Source organism: Oculina patagonica, chromosome 4 (assembly GCF_052425735.1).
Source record: "Oculina patagonica isolate OP01 chromosome 4, crgOcupat, whole genome shotgun sequence".
NCBI lineage: Eukaryota > Metazoa > Cnidaria > Anthozoa > Scleractinia > Oculinidae > Oculina > Oculina patagonica.
Window position 1 is genome coordinate 47,281,828 of NC_135761.1, and position 22,229 is coordinate 47,304,056.

At 37.3% G+C, this 22,229-nt stretch overlaps 1 protein-coding gene across 1 annotated transcript; it reads left to right on the forward strand.

Annotated features, from left to right (window-relative positions):
- Positions 1-17,776: 17,776 nt before the first annotated feature.
- On the forward strand, positions 17,777-21,071 carry LOC144652657 (uncharacterized). The gene is made up of 2 exons (XM_078512737.1): positions 17,777-18,035; positions 18,430-21,071. Exons 1-2 carry the CDS (start codon positions 17,810-17,812, stop codon positions 18,588-18,590), a joined length of 387 nt encoding a protein of 128 aa, XP_078368863.1. The 5' UTR covers positions 17,777-17,809; the 3' UTR covers positions 18,591-21,071.
- Positions 21,072-22,229: the final 1,158 nt, after the last annotated feature.

Consider the following 22,229-nt stretch of genomic DNA (forward strand, 5'->3'; position numbering starts at 1 on the left):
AAATAGTATTGCCTTTGGTGTTAGCAGTTTACATTTTTCTTTTATTATTTGGTGACTCTTGGTATTGACCACTTGACCACTGGCACTGGTTTAGAAGTTTGTTTAGAACGAATTCTGGCAATCCACTGGTCAGCACCAAAAATCACTTTATTGTATTATAAGTCTTGCCCATAGTGGTGCGAAAGCTTGCATATAAAGCAAAACCTATTCTTCGAACCAATTTTACAAATTGGAAAACAAAAATAAAATTTTGTGTATTAAAGCCAAATCCACATCAATACTGTATGATAACAGAAAAACAAATTGCTCCATGCATGTACAGGGAAAATATATATTGTATATATGACTGAATTTGTATATTTTAATTTACAGTGCACGAGCGACAACAACATTAGGTGAAATGGTTAAAGGCTGTAAGCTTATATAATCTACTTTGCAAAACTGCTTGCCTTTTGATACCTTGTATGACAAGAACATGTTATGTTATGTCCAGCTTAGCAGATTTTGCATAATTGTTGTTTACACGTCATTCATTTTTTTATGATCACAAAATAAAATGACAGTGTTTTTACATACCAACAATATATGTAATGTACTTTCACAAGCTGATAACTTTTTAAGTTGTTGGCTGGCAAGAAATTAAGACTATCTGTATCATATGCATTTATTTTTAGTTGGAAGAAAAGTAGTGTCACAAAGACAGGCATTTTTTGCAGGTTGAACCCTTTCATTTGAGTTGAAGTAAAAAAACAAGGAATAAAAAGGCTGCAACCTGCAAAAAATACCCGCCTGTGTCACAACCAAAGTGCAATAATTTAATTCACATAGAACAGTAAGCCCCACATGAACATTGAGATTATTTTGAGTACAACTAAAAACAAGAAGAGTAAACTGCTGTTCTAAATAAGTTGTTATACCATAAATTTCTTGTTTCAGAATTGAAATTAAACCATTAATTGCTAAACATACAATTTACTGGGTCTGTCAATAAAAAGAATACTTTCAACATACTGAGTGCAACAAAGTCGTCCAAAATTCATAGTATAGCAACCTCAGGTTCCTTAGGCTTTATCACAAGATTGCCTTCGAAAACAAACACTACAGGACGTAGGACTATTAAAATTTATATGCAAGTTAATTTAATATATCAACTGTCTCTCGATCAAGATCACAATTTCAACAGTTGGCACAAATAAAATTAAATGCGTATTGAACTTTACAGAGCCAAGACAAAGTCACTCATCTGCATAACGAAACCCTTCAAATACAAAGTCATCCTCTGGTCCCGGTGGAGGGAAAAATTTCGGATGCACATAACTGCACAGGCCGGAAGCACAACTCGAATTTCTTTCCCCAAAATCCCCCAACACCATCGAGCAAGCTGCCTATATGCTACATGCCGATAAAGCTTGTCTTCTCGCCCTTCGTAGGCAGCTTTATACTGCTGTTTGTATTGGTACCAGGCAACTTGAAGCACCCATCTATTTAAGCAAACTGCACGGAACCCAGGGTGTTGAGTAATACATTGGGGTTGCCCTGCACATTCACCGCTAGTCACAGCTTCGGTGTTTTTGTTTTGAACTGCCTCAATTTCTCGGCAGCAAACGCAAGCCTCCGCTCTTCCCATGACCTGACAATTGCCACAGGTACACCTATTTAGTGGTGGGGTAAATGAAACTGCCTTAAGATCGTTAAAGTTTAGTAGAAATAAGCTTGTACATGTACAATACTTGGTGCGAACGAAAAGTAAACAAACATGCGAGGCGAACGAGTAGCTTGGGTGTCGCATTTCATAACTCACATTCCCGACACATTGCATTCAATTTCGACTCAAGTTTTTATAGTTGTTAAAAGGACTACAAGACAAGCAAACATACAAAAAGGAACAGCAATCATCCTGTCCGATTTATTTTATTACATTCACAGATATCAGCAACAATCTTACTTCGCAGCTTATGGCAAAGCACGAACACCGATGCACAGATAAACAAACATTTCACAAACATGTTTTTTCCTCGATTGTAATGGTAACTTAATTTTTCAAGAGAAAATCGACTGCCAACGAAAAATGTTGCGCCGGATGAAATCATACAAGAAGTCGCTACCTACCAGTCATCTGAATTTTCCAAACGAGGGTTTCTCTCTTCTTCGAGATCACTCTCCATTTCTTCTTCGCCGGAAGAGCTTTGACCTTCATTCGTGGTAAAACGCGGTTCGAATTGGTAGGGCTGAATTCCAACGCATTCCGCTAGGGTTTCTTCGAAATTATGAGAGGCCGAGCCCGTGTCGGAAGACGAAGAAGACATGATTTTAGCAAAGGCGGCCGCGAAGGCGTGCTGTTTTAAAGTACACAGCTAGAAGGACGCTCGAAGCTTTGACGATCTGACGTCATTCTTCATCCGCTGACCGATTTATGAACATTCGATAAACTTCAAAGATGGCGGATTTCTAAACGAATTTCAAGCTCACTTCAACGTAAAATTTCTGAGGTATCTTGTACGATTTCACCTTAAAACTAACACAATTCATGAGGAAAATAGGAGGCCTTTTTCTTGAAAAAAGTCGATTTTGGCACCAAAGTTCCCCTTTAACCAATGCTAAAAGTGTTTCTGCATATATTATTTACTTTCTTGTTTTGTGAAATTTCCTGAAATTGCCAACTTACTTACGGAATCTATGCATCATCAGCTTTAATACTGATAGTTTAAAGAGTTCAGGTTTTTAATGCTATAAGCTTTCCTAAAATTGCAGTAACTAAATTAATTTTATCATTAAGTAACAGATATATTTTGCAGCGTTAATATAGAATGTATTGCATGCTTTATATCAACAGCAGGCAGCTTTTCAAATGCTATTAGAAATTTAGTCATTTTGAAAATAAATTTCGAGTATTATGCAATACAAATTATTCTCTTTTTCCACACATTTCAACTATTTTGTTTGTTATACAAGTTTTAAAACATTTATCAAAAGATAGAATTCCAACACTTACAAACGTTTTACAATGAGCGGGGGGAACTCTAATGTGGTTCCCCCTGCTCCACAAGATTCCTGTTATCAGGGTGCCTATTCAAAATAGAAAAGAAAAAGAATAGTGCAGAAGTAAATATTTAAATAAATTGTAATAATAATAATTATTTAATTGTAAGCAGTAAGTTTTTATAAAAAAAGTTAAACTCACTCCTGTTCTCCGTCAGTTTCTTCTACGGATAACTTTAGCATCTCTTCTGCAAGGCCTAAGGCCTGCAGAAGAGATGCTACTACAACCACGATAATGAAAAGCATTGATCTGAAAATAATAAAATGGAACAAATTATTAGATTTGAATTTAAAATCAATATTTATTGCCAGTTACTGGAGCTTCTCAATTTTGTAATGTCTTTAATTTTTACTTTCAAATTCTTAACAATTTCACCGTCTTTGAACATGAAATGTGTTTTGCATGCATGCGCAAGGAAGGTTTTTTAAAACAAAGAAAGTAAACCAAAGAAAGGGAATTGACCAATGATACGCCATCACATTCCAAAAAAGGAAGGCTCTGTAATGTTTTTGATTGACAGGTTTTGTTTCTCATTTTGCACTGTACCCAAGTTACGATTGCGCATCAGCCTGTGAAAAATTGTTGTGTAATTTAAGGAAGGAAAATAAAATTTATTCATGATCGATTTTTATCAAGTTTTAATATTTTTGTAACATACTTTAAAATTCATAGGGACATTACGTCGAAAGGTCACCTTGTGGGAAACGCTAGCAAGGCGGGGTAGCGGGATTCCCCACGAATCTCACAAAAGGCAAACAATTCAGTGCAAGAAATGATACTCACAGGTTTACGTCGTTTATTGGCTTGAAGTCACGGTCACTTTCACAATCACGGAATTCTCAGGTTAAAAAGGCGTAACTGGTCAAAGACTCAACTCAACTCAACAGGTCAACAAATCAACTAAACTCAAAACACTAACTGTTTTCTTCTTATACAAGCATTACGTGCAGACGGGCTAATTATGAATTTCCGGCCTTGACACATTCTGACACATATCTTTATCGGTTCGTCCTACAAAGCACTCATTGACATTACATAATCTGATACCCCACGTGGGATTCCTAAATGAAACATCCACTTAAGTAAAGTCACGCAATCACTAGTCCTAGTCTTCGACACCTCAAAAGGGTAGGTAATATAACTTGTTTGGGGGGCGAGTAGACCAGATACATGTACCATCTCGCTTACTTTTAATTTAAATACACTTGATTTCTTTGATAGTAGGATGGCAGTCTCCTAAGCATATTCTCGCCCAGGGCTTGTAGTCAGTGGCATTTCAGTTAGCGTTGTTAACAGATTGTGCTTATTAGCTATAAAAATGGGCAGTTATGTTCCAATGCTTTCAAACTTGTTTACACAGGCCTATTCTCTTATATAATTTGCATCCTTCTCCATCTTTTGCAATGTCGTCTGGAGTTGGGCTCCAACCAGTTGTTTCTGGATGTGAATGATTTTTCCCACTCTTTAAAGGCTTTTGCTAATTGATTTTGTGTTCCGATAACCTTGACTGTGCTTGGGCTAGCTGCCTTTCGTAATCCTTTTTGTAATCGAGAGCCTTATTCAGTGGTGAGGTTGTTCCGGAGCTTCTTTCTGGACCTGTCAATTTTCACCATTTTCGTATCTTTTCTACATTTCTTGCCAATGTAGAAGGTTGAGGTGAACCAGATGGGTTGTGTTCCTTGATGGTTTTGCTTGTCTCATGGCCTGCAGGTGGTCTGGTTTCATCTATCTGTTCATCAAACTCACATGTACATCTTCATTGTCTGAAAGTTGTTCTCCCTATTCTACAATAGCAAGAGCAGTTTCTTTATCATCAGTTTCATCCCCATTTTCTGTCATGATCCATAATTCTGCTGTCTTTTTTCTGTATGATGCTCACTTCTGCCCTTAAAACTGTCCGTTATTTTCCTTATCATCTTAATCTTTATCATCATCGTCATAATCATCGTCATCATTCAGGACGCTCATATAAAAAATATGATCAAGGCTACCATCTTCATTCACACTCTAATGGCTAGGTGAGGTATCAACTTCATCCAAAGTCGCACACTCCTTCCAGGTCTCCTGCAGGTATTTGACCTCAGACTTTGTTTGAGATCTGAAATGGAAGAAGGACATCAGCTTCATCTTGAGCTTCACTGGGTGAAGTGACATCAAAGAATTGAACACCATGCACTTACAACATGCCTCCACCAAACCCCCTCACCACAAAGAAAGAAATCTGAAATTCTCTTCAGGTGTGTCCGATAAGCGCTCTTCTACTTTAGAATTGTTCTATGTAGAATAATGCTGTTTTCAGCTTGTGGAAGGCATTTTGAGAGTTTTTCCAGTCGGGACTCTTACTCTTGAATGGTACTTTGCTTTTTGATTTCATTCATTTCAGCCTGCATTCTAATCATGCCAGGGGTATGCCAGGTCGTCTGCTTGATGTAGCTACAGATATGCCTGAAAAAGTGTTGAAATGGCATTCTTGTTAAGTGTGTGCTTTAAACAAATGATGCAGTGTTGGATGGGTGCATGTGAAACAAGCGAGTGTATGTACATTTGTAGCGGCAATGAAATTTCTTGTCTGAGTATTTTGGGTTTTCAATGACTTTCTCACATGTAAGAGCATGAAGAAAGGTTCTTTTATTCTGGCTGCTTTGACGTGTTGGTAAAAAGTAATTAAACCTTGGAAATCAAGGGATATGGGGATAACAAATGACCATTTAACTCTGAGTTACTCTTTTTTTTTTCCTCTTTTCTTTTTCTCTTTTTCTTATATTTTCATTTTAAAGCTCCACAAAAGAGTAAAAATGTGATGTATAGCAACACTCTTCTATATAAAATGAGGGGTAATGTTGCAAGATCTTATTACCGCTACTATTACAAATTCATTGTTCATAAGGTGCAAAAAACCATTTATTTGTTAAAAAATTCCTTTGTTACCTGGTTACCTTGCTACGTTATCACTTAGTAACCTTACATCACGTCTTACACAAAGCACCCTGCACTAACCTCTGCGTAGCATAAAAATAATATCTCGATATGTCTCGCAACAACAGACAAAAATCATGTCTTTTTTCTCTCTCAATGCAGATAAGGATAATCGAAATGAAGTCCTTCAATTATCTTTAAAAAGCCTTCCACATTATTTCCAAAATACATTCTGGGTCCACTTTGTCGTGTAAAAACGTTTTCTGCTGCTTTGAATAATTGGTTTCAACATACTTTTTCGATAACTGCATGGCAGTTCCTTCTTTCTTTTGGTCAATCAAATAAGGAATTTCCTTCAAAATCAATCCGTTTTTTTATGGGTTCTTGTACCGAATTAGCCATTTCAACGCATTTCAAAAATATGTCAGCACTATGCATTTTCTTTTTACATTCTTTGTTTGCTTGATATCTTTAAAAAAAGTTTATTTGTTTTCCTCATCCTTCTTGTTATACTTTGTTTTTCAAGTTGTGCGTGTCATGCAGAACAGTGACTAGCTCCTCAATAGCAGAACCCGCGACTAACGGATCAACCTGGGAAAGATCATTAGTTCCCAGCTGTAAAATATCTATTTCTGGGGCGAATGAAGCAACAACGGGGAGGTCATATTGCATCGTTTTGGCAGCAGTTCTGCCCTAACCCCATGCCGTCTGAATATTGCCATGTTACTCAATAAGAATTGGTGATTTAGGTTGAGTTTGCACCAATGAATTGTTCCAAACGTCTTATAAATGAATGCCCTAGGACTAGAATCTTAGGATTGGCCTAGAGCCTTTGACTTGTTGTTTGGTTATATAGCAGCTATTAAAAAAGCGCTTAACCGCAATTATAAAAATTACAAAAGTAATGTAATCGATATTACCAGCTGCAATCACTTTGCGATGACCACTAGCAGAAACCTGTAGTACGATAATTAGTACGATTAGGAGTGATGCTGCATTCACTTTTCTTTTGTTTGAGTCTCTTTTAAGTAAAAGAAATGGATAGCTAGGAGCATGTTTACCTCTGTATCTTATTTCTTGCCAGGATCACTGGTGGCCCAAGAATGATATTTACTAAAATATTGTGTAGTTCCAGAAAATGTCCATACTTCCCTCGCAGAAGAAGTTGGAAATTCCTGGGGGTGGGGCTAGGGGGTCTCAAAGACCAAAAGGTGCTTGATTGGAATTTCCAGAGGGGTGGAGGGATCTATGGAAAAATCCCATTCTTGGGGCTTTGCTAAGAAGGTTTGTTGTCACTGGTATCAGGAGCGTAACAAACAGTTGAAAGCATGGTAAACTATATGGTTTTTAAGAGCACAGAATTTGCTTGCCACTGTTGGTGAGATTTTGATTGACAAGTGAACCCCGATGGTGTTTTGACGTCATAAATGTACATTTTTGGTAATAATTAGCGTATGTATCCCACACATGTTGTATCCCACAAAGAAAATATCTCATCGATATATCTTTTCCACTTGAGTGGTTTCGTTTTGCTCTTGTTGATTTCGGTTTCAACTACGGACATAAAGATATTGGCAAAAGCAACTGCCATTTTAGTGCCCATCGCAGTGCCGTGAGTCTGAAAGTAGTCACTTCCTGAGCGCATTGGTTGGTTTCGGAGTTTCTCTTTAGTAGAATGTTTCGTATGCCTTGCATTGCTTACGTGTGACCTGGCAACACAATTGCATTTCTTGCATCTATTCGTTCCTTCCTGGAATACATATTTATCACAGCCCCCAAAACGATTTGGGCAGTGATTGCGACAAGTGCCACGCCAAACCCCCTCCACATCCTTGGTCGCCATGTTGTGAACTAAGAAATAAGAGAAAAGCACCTTCCTTTTTATCGCACTTGATCCTTTTCACCTCACGATATTTTTCAATGTTTTCAATTTTTTTTTTTCACGTTATCAAGATTTTTTGCGTTTTTCATGATATATAGTTTTTTTCACGTTTTTTCAATTAATTAAGTTCAGCTGTAGGTACAACATAGGCGCCAAACCATGAAGTCGATGACACTTCTCGAGTACCCAATGAGCGTATTGGCAGTGATATTGGGATCATGTGACCACCACGTGAAATACGTTTCATTGGCTTTAAACTTAATATGAACATGGAATAAAAGGATGAAAACTGCAGACCGCTTTTAAAAAAATCTCTCAATATCTTCAGTCAAATTAAGACCTTCGTTGTGCGGACTTGTGTGCCCTAATCAAGAATAGAAATTGGGCAGACTGGGAGAAGGGGATTAGAAGAGCAGTCTTTTTCTTTCAGTCTTTTTTGCAACATTTATACCGGGTGTCACTTCGGTCCAGTGATCTTACTGTTCTTTTCACATGTATGATTAAATAAACGATCAATGAAAATCCACTTGGCTTATGTTTGGAATTTGTACCTCGGAAAAATGAGTGTTCCATATTTCATAAAACTGCGACAAACTCACTGGTTGTTCACCTCTTGCTTTGAATTCTCTCTCCATCTCTTTGTAATTTATACCACCTACAGTATAACACGAGGGCAAGTGGATACCCATGATAAGGCTGGTAGTTTCCAACAGCTTTTACAAAAAAAAAACCTGCAACCATGTTATGCAGTTTGTGGTTTTAAGGGTGACGTGACGATTCCCTTTATTTCCATGGATATAATGCCTAATTCCTGCTTTATAATCGCTTTCTATCCGTCTCATTTTGTCTTTTTTAATGTCATGGGTCTTTAGCCATGTTTACCTTTGACGACAAATAAAGTTCTTTTTTCTGTAAATTTTTTTTCTTTTTTACTATTTTTATGAATAATAATAATAAAACTTTATTTAAACTCGAATTTAGAGTAGCTTGACAAGCTAATATTTCCGAGAATGAAAAATAGATAACAAAAAATAAAAATTACTATTTACATATTTAAAATTGACTTATATTAACTAATTATAAAAATTGTCCCTTGCATGCTTCAAGAATTGGCTTTGCAGATGTGCCTTTAAAGTCAGATAAGTTATATAGCCTTATAAAATTAGGTAGAGAATTCCATTCTTTTGTTGCCAGATAAGTAAAGGAGTGGAGACCAAAAGTTGGTTGGTTGCATAGGTTTGGGCATTTCCAGTATATAGTTTCCACGCAGGTTGTATGAAGTAGAACGGAACGAGAACGTGTTTCTCTTATAGGCTGGATAGTCATTGAAAAATACACTTTTGTACAAGATAGTAAGGAATTTACAGATGAGTTGATCATGAAGTTGGAGACAGTTTATCCTGTCTTAAGCAGCACATTATAAGGCGATTCAAAATCACTTAAAATGAATCTCAGAATCCTTTTGTTAAGAGCTTCTATTTTGTCCCTGTTATTTGCACTGCAAAAGTGCCAAACTGTTGAGCAATAATCAAAATGAGGGAGTATGTAGGCCTTATATAGTTTTACTAAAATGTCTCTGGAAATAAGGTTTCTGAACCTAAGCAATACATTAAACTGGTTGTTGACTTTTTTGCAAATAAGAGTTATGTAATTGTGAAAATTTAAATTGTTATCAATGTTCATTCCTAAAATGTTGATTGAGTCCTTTGTAGGAAACGAGAAGGTGTGTTCCGATGTCACAGTGATATGTGTTTCCCCGTGGTATGTGTATCCCCACACACAATTATCACTAGTGATATGTGTATCCCGGGTGGGGGATATTCAGATGCTTTGTATCCGGGCCTCCAGGCATCAAAACAGTCGAGAGGAAAATTAAAATGGCGGCTGGAGTGGAAGAAAAGAACCCTCCTCAATGTAACTGATCCATGCAGTATCAGAGCGGAATAAGGACAGAAAGCAATGTAATAACAAGGTGACAGGTTTTTGTTATTTGTTGCGAAGTCTTAACGTTAAATTTCACCTTTGCCTGAGTGGAAAATTAAGGGCACGAAAAGGGATCGAATAAGTAAGCTAAAGACTTGAAACCTAACCTAAACCTAAAGCATTAAAGAATAAAAGATCAAATATGTTTCATTGGGCAATGTCAGAATATCAGTCAATTGAAAAGGACGAGAAAATCGTCCGCGGTCGGCTAGCAACTAAAATGAAGTATAAATGCTTTTAAAAATAAGGTAAGCTTATTTTGCTACGCACATGCCTTTGTTTTTCTTGTAGTCATAAGAAGTTGTCAGTAAATAATAAACCCTTTAGCTTATTAGCACAAAAAAGCAACTCAACGCTAAGCATTTAAGCTGTATATAGTGTTTATATTTTTTTTATTTTGTTCTGGCAGTTTATAATTTTATCATTGAAATTAAACTGGAGTTATCGGTTAATTATTATTTTTTCCATTCAAACTCTAATCAAAATTATCCAGAATCTCAATTGTCACTACATCTTGAAATGGGTGTGTGATTGGCTCTAACAAATACATTTGAAACATAACCAAACTATTGGAATAACCATTTATTATGCCTTAAGCTTACATTATTTTCCATTGGGTATGTCAGTGCTCCTTTGATTCAGTGCCACATGAAATCACCTCTTATCTACTCAAAGATGTTTGACCACTTAATAATATATAAAAGTATTATTGCTTTAACCATAAACCACTAAAAAGCATATATCATTATCTGGCAAAGTGGATATATATACCTCCATGTGTTTTCCCTATATATAACTACATTGAAGATAAGGCCATAAAAATGCCACCTGGACCTTCCAAAAATATATGTTTAATATCATAACACAGTTATCCTCCATTTAAACTCTGCTTCAACTTCGAAACTATTTAAAGAAATTAGAAGTCGGTGATTTGCTTTTAACATAACTGAAGCTCCAGCTGGATATCAAAGAAATCAATAATTAATGACAATTGATTATCTTTCATTATGACAGATAGTAACAAATAGATTAATATCTAGTCAATGAATAACATTAACATTATTATTTTTATAAATTGTAATTCTAATGATAGCTCATTTTCCGGGTAAGACTAACATTGATTGTTCTTGATCATTATCAATGTCATCAAAATCACAAAAAACAACTCTTGTATTGTAACATTACTTCTATTGTATGCAATTTGCATGACGCCCATTTCACTGCAGCTACCAGATTCCCTGACAGTTATTGTTATTTTAACCCCACTGTGGTGTGAACATTTAATTAAAAAAGGAAAAACAAAGTGATGTCATTTTGCAATTGTGCTATTGACAGACTGTTCTAGTGGGCATGATGAAGTTCGTCATCTTTCTTTATTTGCAGGCTTTACAATTCCACTGAAATCTTGCAAACTTGAACACTTTGTCAGCAATTTTCTGGCATTTTTGGTGAAACCATTTCTTGCAGACTGTGCATTCAGCCATTCGGTCTTTGCTGGTGTTGCATGGGAGGCGGCAATCACAATACACCTGGAAAGTCATTGTCATATCCAAATCCGTAACCACCTTGTCTTCAAAAGGGAATATGCCAATGTATCCATTTTGTAGGGAGCTCCAGAGGTGTGTTCTTATTGCCCGCCTATTAAACTTAAGAGATGTTGGTTCCAGCTTGTTGCAGAGTGCAGTGGCAAATGCTATTGCAAATACACCACAGTCTGTGGCATTTGTCTGCTGTGCAACAGGAGGGATGGAGACTTCTATTTCATCGTAATCTTCAACGTATAGTAGAGCTGCAATCTGTTCCTTAGTGAAGGGTGACATCCCACTGTATAGGCTATCATAAAGCTTAATTTGATTAGCATGCTGGCATCCAATATTGGAAACACACACCCAGTGAATTCCACCAGTGTGAAGCACTTGGACAAATGTCTGCCTCATCACTGGGAACTGTCTGGCTGCTCCTATAGTTGGTGATAACAGTCCCCGAATGTGAGGAAACTGGCGATGCAAAAGTTCTTGAGCCATTTGTATGTCTTTATCTGTAAGCATGGCAGTCTTGCTTATTTCGACATCCTCCGCATCAAGCCTAAAGTGAGGTCTCTGCATTCGACGAATGCTTTGCTTGTTCATCTTCGACCGCTTCACAAACTGGACTTCAGGGTCATTATCTTCTGGTCTTCTCCTTTTTAAAGTTGCCTTTTTTTGGATGTTTTTCTTTGACGTTTCAGATCTAGTTTTTCCAAGAACTCCCCAACTTTCCTCTTACAACCCATGCTAAGGTAACTTTCGGCTTGGTTGCACGTCATTTTAAGCTGGTGACAGCAAAGGGAAATTATTGCTTCTGGCAAGAGTACCTCCATAAGACATTTTTGGCTGACGGTAGGGAAGTGCTTTGCAATTAAATTTACTATGAAGAAGCTTTGTCTTTTCTCAAAGTCTCCAAATGTGACATTATACTTCAATTCCTCTTTTGTCACCTCCTCCTCCATTTGACCATTAAGTGTGCTATGTCGCCAGCTGGCTTTAGAACCACTTAGAATTCCAGTTAGAGTTGAGAGGATGACATCATTAAAACAAGCAACAATATATTCTTTTGTAATTGCATGCACTTTTTCACTGAGATCGAGTGGATGGGTGGCTGATAATTTCGACTTAATTGGAGTTGTCGAAGTTTGGGGTGTTATGCTATGCCGAGGTGTTGCTGGTTTGGCATTCAGGGAAGCTGTTCCACCCTGCTGGGCTGTTGGTGTTCTCTGGCTTAGGGGGGCGCTTCCACACTGCTGGGCTGTTGGTGTCTTCTGGCTTAGGGGGCATTTCCACCCTGTTGGGGTTTTGCTGGTTTCTGTTTTAGGGGGGCAGTTCCACCCTGCTGGGCTCTAAATTAAGTATTAATTTTAAAAGAATTTGCATTTGTCTACTCAAGAAGGATTTGCATGTGTCATGCAGACAAAAATTAAAGACGTCCTGTGGCTTCTTTACATGCTTTGTTTCCTTTTCCAGGAGGAGTGGGGGACAGAGGAGAAACACTAAAGACTTCTCTTCTAACTGAGGAACATAAAAATAATAGAAACACGTTTATGGAATTTCATGCCTTACATTTTCGCAGTTCTTACTACTATATTGTTTTTTGATAAGTTAAATGGTAACTCAAACAAAGTGAAATAAATTAAGAAGCGTTTTCAAGTGCAATACAAAGAGAGGCACACCCATGACTTTCCAGACACCCGTTGGATGCTCCAACAGGTATCTGGAACTCCTGTGGATTTATTTCACTATACTTGTTAACTACATCTATCTCTTGTAATTTATAAACAACCAAAAACTCACTGGTAGCCACGTCTTTGGCCTCGGAGTCTTCTTCTTCCTAATCCAGAAGTTCTAAGTACCAGTTAAGCAAGGAATTTGAGGATTTTGTTTTGCATAGTGCAAGATCTTCGGTGTAAGCTGTAACAGCCTTTTGATTCTACAGTTCAGTGTTGAGTCATCTGCCATCAATCGTGCAAATTCTTTGCAAATCCGACAAAAATTATTTGCAGAAATGTAATAAGTTTAATTTTCTCCTTATATATGATACAGTATTTTGTGAATATTTCTTTAAACATTTGCCAAAAGTTGCATCTTATTCTGTTGACTACAATTTAATTAAAAAAAAAACTGGAGGTCGCCAAATCGAGACTTGTCTTTTGAGTTATAGCCACTTCTTAATAAAGGTTATACCGTTTAAATTAAAGCAAATAATCACAAAATAGGGTATCTTTGACCTCATAGGACGCTAGAATTAATGGAATAAATAATTTGAATTGATGGATTTTTACCTCCTCTTCTTTAAATAAACAAGGATATTCCCTCATTATTTCCAAAATGGGCCTCTTTTCTTCATTCAGGTACCTCCTCCTGAATGCATACATGTATGTTAACTCCATTCTTTTCTTAATGCATCTTTGTCTTTCTCTGGCCTTCGAGATACCTTGTTAAGCGAAGTTTTGTGCATTTCTTGGGACTCTCGGTTCTCTCCAGACTGATGAGGTGGCTGCCAATGGACAATACCCCTATGCAACTCCTTGTTAACTTTGGACTTCAAGGCTTTCTTTTCTGTGTCAGATTTTGCAGGCTTTTCCTGCTTTAATTTCAAATGGTATAACCCGTTTGTTTGTCAAAAAGTTCAACCGTGAATCCTGGTTTGTGTAAAAGTATAAAGGCAATAATATTTCAAATTCCTAATATCTGAGTCTGACTGAAAAACACTTGTGAGTCAGCATGGCTGAGCACAGTTTTCCAATTTAAACTTAAAAGAACCTTAGCTGTTTAGTCGTACTGGACTCGGGTTGTTTTTTTTGTTCTTGCCTTCTGACCCGGTTTTGTCGCCTTACGTTCGCTTCGTTGACTTCCGATGAGCTGACGCGTTGTGCGTGATTCTTCACTTGTTTTTGTTCTGGATCGGTGGCGTGTTCCGTTGGCGTTGTGAGGCTCACTACTTGCAGCCGAGATTGGTCGGACTGTAATTCATCTTTAAAATCCTTAATTTTGTAATTCACATCCAACCTGTTGCATCTTAAAAGTTTTTAATTGCATGGCAGGTGAAGCTTTGGGACAAATTGTGATTTTAAAAGACTGGGAATTTTTAATTGTGTTACATGAACCAGCTTAAATACATTAATGACGAAAAATTAATACCCACCATTAATGACGAAAAGTAATTACCCACATTATGTTTTATCCTCTGGGCTTCTCTTTATTAACCCTTTAACCATTTTTTTGTTGTGGGCTTTTCTAAGAAGGTTTGTTGTCACTGGTATCAGGAGCATAACAAACAGTTGAAAGCATGGTAAACTATATGTTTTTTAAGAGCACAGAATTTGCTTGCCACTGTTGATGAGATTTTGATTGACAGGTGAACCCAGATGGTGTTTTGACGTCATAAATGTACATTTTCGGTAATATTTATTAGCGTATGTATCCCACACATGTTGTATCCCACAAAGAAAATATATCATCGATATATCTTTTCCACTTGAGTGGTTTCGTTTTGCTCTTGATGATTTCAGTTTCAACTGCGGACATAAAGATATTGGCAAAAGCAACTGCCATTTTAGTGCCCATCGCAGTGCCGTGAGTCTGAAAGTAGTCACTTCCACAAAATTGAAAGCAGTTCTCCTGAAGTATACATGTAAGTCTAAGCATTTTCCTGAGCGCATTGGTTGGTTTCGGAGTTTCTCTTTAGTAGAATGTTTCGTATGCCTTGCATTGCCTACGTGTGACCTGGCAACACAATTGCATTTCTTGCATCTATTCGTTCCTTCCTGAAATACATACTTATCACAGCCCCCAAAACGATTTGGGCAGTGATTGCGACAAGTGCCACGCCAAACCCCCTCCACATCTTTGGTCGCCATGTTGTGAACTAAGAAATAAGAAAAAAGCACCTTCCTTTTTATCGCACTTGATCCTTTTCACCTCACGATATTTTTCAATGTTTTCAATTTTTTTTTTTTTTTCACGTTTTCAAGATTTTTCGCGTTTTTCATGATATAGAGCTTTTTTAAAGTTTTTTTCAATTATTAAGTTCAGCTGTAGGTACAACACAGGCGCCAAACCTGATGGAGTCGATGACACTTCTAGAGTACCCAATGAGCGTATTGGCAGTGATATTGGGATCATGTGGCCACGACGTGAAATACGTTTCATTGGCTTTAAACTTATATGAACATGGAATAAAAGGATGAAAACTGCAGACCGCTTTTAAAAAAATCTCTCAATATCTTCAGTCAAATTAAGACCTTCGTTGTGCGGACTTGTGTGCCCTAATCAAGAATAGAAATTGGGCAGACTGGGAGAAGGGGATTAGAAGAGCATTAACGGTTACCCGCAGAAAGCTTGAAAAAGTTCCAAATACTAAGCCTGAGATAGCAAGGGAGATCATCAGTCTTTTTTGCAACATTTATACCGGTTGTCACTTCGGTCTGGTGATCTTACTGTTCTTTTCACGTGTATGATTAAATAAACGATCAATAAAAATCCACTTGGCTACCCTTTGGAATTTGTACCTCGGAAAAATGAGTGTTCCATATTTCATAAAACTGCGACAAAGTCACTGGTTGTTCACCTCTTGCTTTGAATTCTCTCTATCCATCTCTTTGTATATACCACCTACAGTATAACACGAGGGCAAGTGTATACCTTTTCGATCGGGCTGGTAGTCTCCAACAGCTTTTACAAAAAAATCTGCAGCCATGTTATGCAGTTTGTGGTTTTAAGGGTGACGTGACGATTCCCTTTATTTCCACGGATATAATGCCTAATTCCTGCTTTATAATCGTTTTCTATCCATCTCATTTTGTCTTTTTTAATGTCATGGGTCTCTAACCATGCTTCTCTGCAAACAGTTTTACCTTTGACGACGAATAAAGTTCTTGTTTCTATTGAGATTAAAGTTCTTTTTTCTATTATTTTTTTTCTTTTTTACTATTTCTATGAAGAAATTGAAGGATCCAGTTGCTTTGTTCTTCTGTGCTCTTTCCCTTGACATCTGACTCGCAAGTGACAACGTCATTGAAAGAAAATTCTTTTTCAGGCATTACATGAGGCAACAGTTGAAGGACAAAAGGTTCCAGACCTCTTCTTGTTTCCTTTCCTTTCCCAAAGCGTCTCTGAAAGATAAACCCCACCCCTCCATCAAACAGTTTTAAACAAAATATTACACGCTGTCCATCTCCCATTATTTGAAAATAAATTATGTAAATTAAATCAATTACATCGATGAACGTTATAGCTTAAAAAAATATAAATTACATCAGTAATCAAGATACTCAAGTAATTTTTTTTTAAAGTTACCTGCAAATTTCTGATTTCCCTAAATTAAAATTTATTTTGCTTTTTAAACATTTTAGTTTGAAAGGTTTTAGTTGCTATCATCCGTTGCAAATTCCTGGTGCTGTTTACTTGACAAGTGCTTCTCTAAGTCTGTAAAGGTTGTATTACAGCGTTCGCAAAACTGATTTTTTTTTCTCTACCAATGTTACCCGAAATAGCTCTTCCTTGGAAAATTACAGGTGCATTGAAGGGACAACCTCCAGTACTTGATTCAAAGGGTTAACGAAGGGCGTCCAGAGAGGGTAGACTACATAATGCCACCGATGAATTCGCCCTCAAATTGGAAAGTCGCCTTACTGTTAAAAGCTACCTCTTCTTCAGTGATCCTTTCAAAGGCTCACAACAGAAGAGAATAGCTGAGTCGTTGGACAACTTCTAAGGTGCTTTTCTCACAATTTATGAATTGCAAGCAGGCAGTAAACGAGGTAAAAGCCCTATACATTTTATTACAGTTGATCTGTTTTAAAACATTTAGCACACCGCTAATTATAGTTTCAATTTGATTGTTGGCTTTGATTCACACCAACGTAACAGACGTTAAGTAGCTTCTTGTCTATAAAGTCCCGTCACAGTTAATTGCTTTCACAGCAGTAAACGAAGAAGGAACGCATTTAAATAAATTAGCGAATAATGTACTACGAATAATATTATATTAATTTGTGGAAAGTAAAACGATCTTAATTTTGTGTTTAAGGTGGCCCTTTCTGAAACAAACTCTGTGGTTGCCTCTACGCAAAGCACAAACTACAGTTTAAAGAGGCTCGATGTAGTTTTTTTTAGCCCTGGGGTGGTTGTTTTGAAAATGAAAATAATCTAGGAAGCCAATCTTCGATTTTTGACAAAATACACCATAATGATCAAATAAGACCAAAGTTTAATTTTTCACTGGTCACTTCGTCACAAAGGTTACCATAGCAACGATTGTCGCTTTCTTTTGTTTTCAAACAAGCTTGATTTTCTCGAAATCTAGATTGACTCTTGATATTCATTTTTTGATATGTTTAATTATAGTGGATTGACTAACTGTAGACAAAATTTTAGAAAAATCTGTAAGAGCTATGGTAACCTTTGTGACTAAGCGACCAGTAAAAAATGAAACTTTAGTCATATGTTATCATTATGGTGTATTTTGGCAAAAATCGAAGATTGGCTTCCTTGATAATTTTCATTTTCAAAACAACCACCCTAGGGCTAAAAAAACTACATCGAGCCTCCTTAATGATGACTTTCAACATATGCCTGCTTAACCCTATTTACGTAAACAAAGTTGTAGAGGCCGTAACAGGCACTGGTGGGATCTACTCATTAGGCTTCATCCACCAGAATGGCTACCCTATCCCTAGAGGTGAGTGAAGTGAGAATATTAAAGTAACCTCCCTGTGTTGAGGAGAAACATCAGTTCGAACATTTCATGTAACATGGTTATACTTTGTTTGCTATGGTTATGCTTTGTTCAATGTGATAGCTTATCGCATCAAATATTCAGCTGTTGTTTGCCTTATTTCGTGTTGTTGTTGCTTATCATCGAAATCTTCATCATCAACAACCTCATCATTTTCATCATCATCATCATGAGCCTAACACGCTCTTAGTTAAAGTTTGTTGTAAAAAGGTTCAAAACCCCTGCGATAAGTGACACTAAAAGTTCACTGGATGATAAAACATTTTCTTACAAATTGTCTTGATAATTAAAATTCTCATTTCAAAAGTGATAATCAACCATTACTCTTTTGTCCTAGATTCTCTGCAGCTTGCCAAGTCGATAACCGGACACTGGTACATATCCCAAAATATGGTGCCAGAGCACTTTGCATTCAGAAAAATGAATCAAGAGACTGTTTTTGTCAGGTGGAAGCTGGCAGCAGAGGCAAAACGCCACTGGAGGCGTTCCGCTGGTTAGTGGTACATTTTAGCCATGCTGGTGACTATGTGGTCGATTTATTCTCGACGAACGCTTCTGGCTGTGCTGGCAAGCATGGAAAATTCAACAAATGGAATTTATTTTGGTCACGAGGGAGACTAGGAGAATGTCCGTCGTCGACTGGTGTCTTTTGTTCAACCTTGCCGAGACTAAATCTTTGCAGAGAACTTGTAGACTGCAAAATAGTAGTGCACTAAGATAGAATCCCCCATAACTATATCCTCCTCCCTTAATTTTTTGGGAATCCAGAATCAGTTGTCGTACAGGGAAGAAAAGCTCTGGAAAGTGTTGTTGTCGATGGAACCGTTTCGACAACCTAGGTGGGGGTCATCTTTATAGCCAATAAAAAGTTGTTGTAAATAATAAAGATGGTAGATTTTAAGCTCGGTGAAAAAATAGTGAAGAAATTATTCTACATGACACGAGCGTGGGACAAAGAAAAAATCTGAGTCCCCGACGGGAATCGAACCCATGGCCTCCCAGATACTGGTTGGGCGCTCTAACCAACTGAGCTACGTGAGACTCGCTGTGAGCTAGGCCATTTACTAGGTTGATAAGTGACACGTGTCCTGCATACTGCTAGGATCAGCAATGTCGAAATCATCAAATTTGTAGTAAATAATAAAGATGGTAGGTTTTAAGCTCGGTGAAAAAATAGTGAAGAAATTATTCTACATGACACGAGCGTGGGACAAAGAAAAAATCTGAGTCCCCAACGGGAATCGAACCCATGGCCTCCCAGATACCGGTTGGGCGCTCTAACCAACTGAGCTACGTGAGACTCGCTGTGAGCTAGGCCATTTACTAGGTTGATAAGTGACACGCGTCCTGCATACTGCTAGGATCAGCAATGTTTTTTCGTTTTCGTTACTCTATCGAGCAGAATCTTCTCAGCGTTCACTGAAGCTCAGCAAGGCACCCTCGCATAAGTTGCTGGCGGGAAAACTAACTGGAAATCAGCGATTTAACAGGAGAAATGGCGGGAAATCTGAACAGAAAATTGGGAAGAGAAAACCCCACACGTTCGTTCTGGAAAGACTAATTCCCTTTGATAGAACTGCTGGAATGGAAAAGCAAAGAGTCTTTCCTCCCCCAGTTGGCATGACTATTACTGCATCGTTTTCATTTAATATTGTTTGAAAACTTCTCTCTGCCCTTCACGAAAGTGCTGATAACCAAAAACATTTTTTAGAGTATCCAACACTTGATCTCCTGACATTTCATGACCTTGCATTTGTACCTCACATAAATTATCAGGAGTTACTTCTTGTAGTGGTGTGCTATTCTCAGACAGGAAAACCTAATGAATTCATATGTAAAAATCAGCAATTAATTCAAGAGTCAAAACTCAAGCCATATGAACAAAGACTTGTCCCTTTGGAGAGTCTACTACATGTACATTTGTATTTAGTATTTAAAAAAATGTTTCTAATGGGCCTTCGAGGCAAAGAAAACCAATCACAAAGAGAATCTGGATGTTTAAATTATGACCAAACTATCATTAGTTATATGAGACTTAGCTTTTATTTCGTTGGGGATTATTTAACATAAATTCTCCTCATAGGCATTCATACTTTTTTTTGCTGTATAAGTTTTGAGAATTTGGTATTAAATCAAGACAATTTTTGATGAAAACCCTTTTTGCTAGCCTCATGAAAGTGACCATGACTCCTCTAGGCACAGTGTTTTCAGGGCTTCATTTATTAAATTCTATTGCCACACTAAATTTTTGTCACAAAGCTTCGTCTGGTGAGTTTATATTGTTGTGGCAAAAGGATCTACATGAAATTATCCAGCACATAAACCATAGTTTCCTCTGGTCAGTAGGTGGGATATTTGGTTTTGTTTATTGGATGCCATTTTGAACAACCGATTTGCAAGCACATTTCTGTAATAAATCATTATTTCAGTCTTTTTACAATGTGGCGAGGAGAACCATTTATGTTTACTTGTCACAATGATGGCAACATATATGGTTTGTCAAGGAATAAAATGCTTGACACAACTACAGGTAATGTCATAACTGTCAAAAGAAATATCATCTTTATTTCTAAGATATTAAGGACATAACCTACCCTTTTTACATAGAAAGATTCCAGGATGATCTTATATCTTGTTGGTTCACTACATGTGTACCAGGCTTTGAACTCAACAGAAACACTGTTACTGTGGACTGAAATGTTTTCAGCATCTGCTCCAGAATTATAGGCCTTAAGTACCCCAGAGTGGCAAAGGTACATGCTATACAATTTAGCTGCCTCAGTTGCATTCAGGGAAGGAATGGTGGTTTCATTGCCACAATGTTTAATGACAAATTTGATGTACTTGTCCTAGAATGAGTTTAATGGGGGTATGGTTAGGAAAATATGATAAAAGAAAATTTGTATTGAAAATAATGCTACAAGTGTTAATATAACTTATATGGATGTAATATTTCTAATATCACTTTATGTAATTTTAATGGACGAACAACACAATGTATATGACACCCTTGATTTATTGTTGCAATGTTTTTGACACCTTTTTTTTCTTAACTGTGAGATGTTTATCTCGCGTCCACTTGTTTATCAAGGAATATATTAAAAATAAATCAAGAAGAAAAACAACTGTTAAGAACACAGGAAAAAATGAAATTTAATTGCTTGATATCCACTCTTAAATTTACAAGAACTGCAGTAAAACGAATTAAATACCTGTCTGGCCCGGGCATCTGAAAATTTTCTCAAACATTCTAACGTTTCTTCGCCATGGAGAATTTGCAGCATTTTTTTGGCTTCTCGACGTTCACCTTCTCCAGCTGAGGAGTGATGAATGGTTCTAAAATGATGGTCAAGACCGTCTTCCTTGTAAAAACATGGATTTCTTTTACAGAACATATGTGGGCAAGGCACTTTATGCTGCAAAAAGGCTACATGAACGGGTCTTTTGCAGTTTAAAAATTACAAGAATTTAGGTCCGCCATTTTGAATGCAAGATCTGCCAGGCGCTCCGCGGCTCGCTCCCTAACCATCAGCCCCCGCGCTCCCTGTTTTCCCGCCTCAACGTCCGGCCAATCGGCGCCTGGGGACGAGGCTGTGTACGCCGTAGTGTTCCAAATCTCGCTGCTTTGTATCCTGTACATTACTAAATCGATCATTCAACACGTGATGGATAAGGACAAGTACCTTCAATCGATTATCATCATGTTAAGACTGTTAAAGCCCGCAGTAATAAATAATGCGGCTGCTCATAAAAATTGGCGCGCTTTTCAGTATAATTTATGTCAATGAGTCATTCCGCGTAAATTACATTCTGCATAATTATGCCATTCCGCAAGTCATGCCACATGCCATTCCGCAAACTCATTCCTCCTTTTACCCTCACCGGAATTTCGGAGATCTTAACTTGTAGCTAAGACTTTGGAAAAAATTGTGTTCTTAGCCTTAAATTAGAAAATTGAATTATAAACTTTTCAGTTTAAGTTTGGCGGATTATATTTAAACCAAGAGTCTAAATTTCGGAACACTAAATTAAAGAAACATATTAAAATAGATTTCTGGTGGATAGTCTTGAAAGCTAGGATCCGAATTTCAGCCTGTTGAAATACATTAAAGATTTTACATATTGGCCAATGTAAAA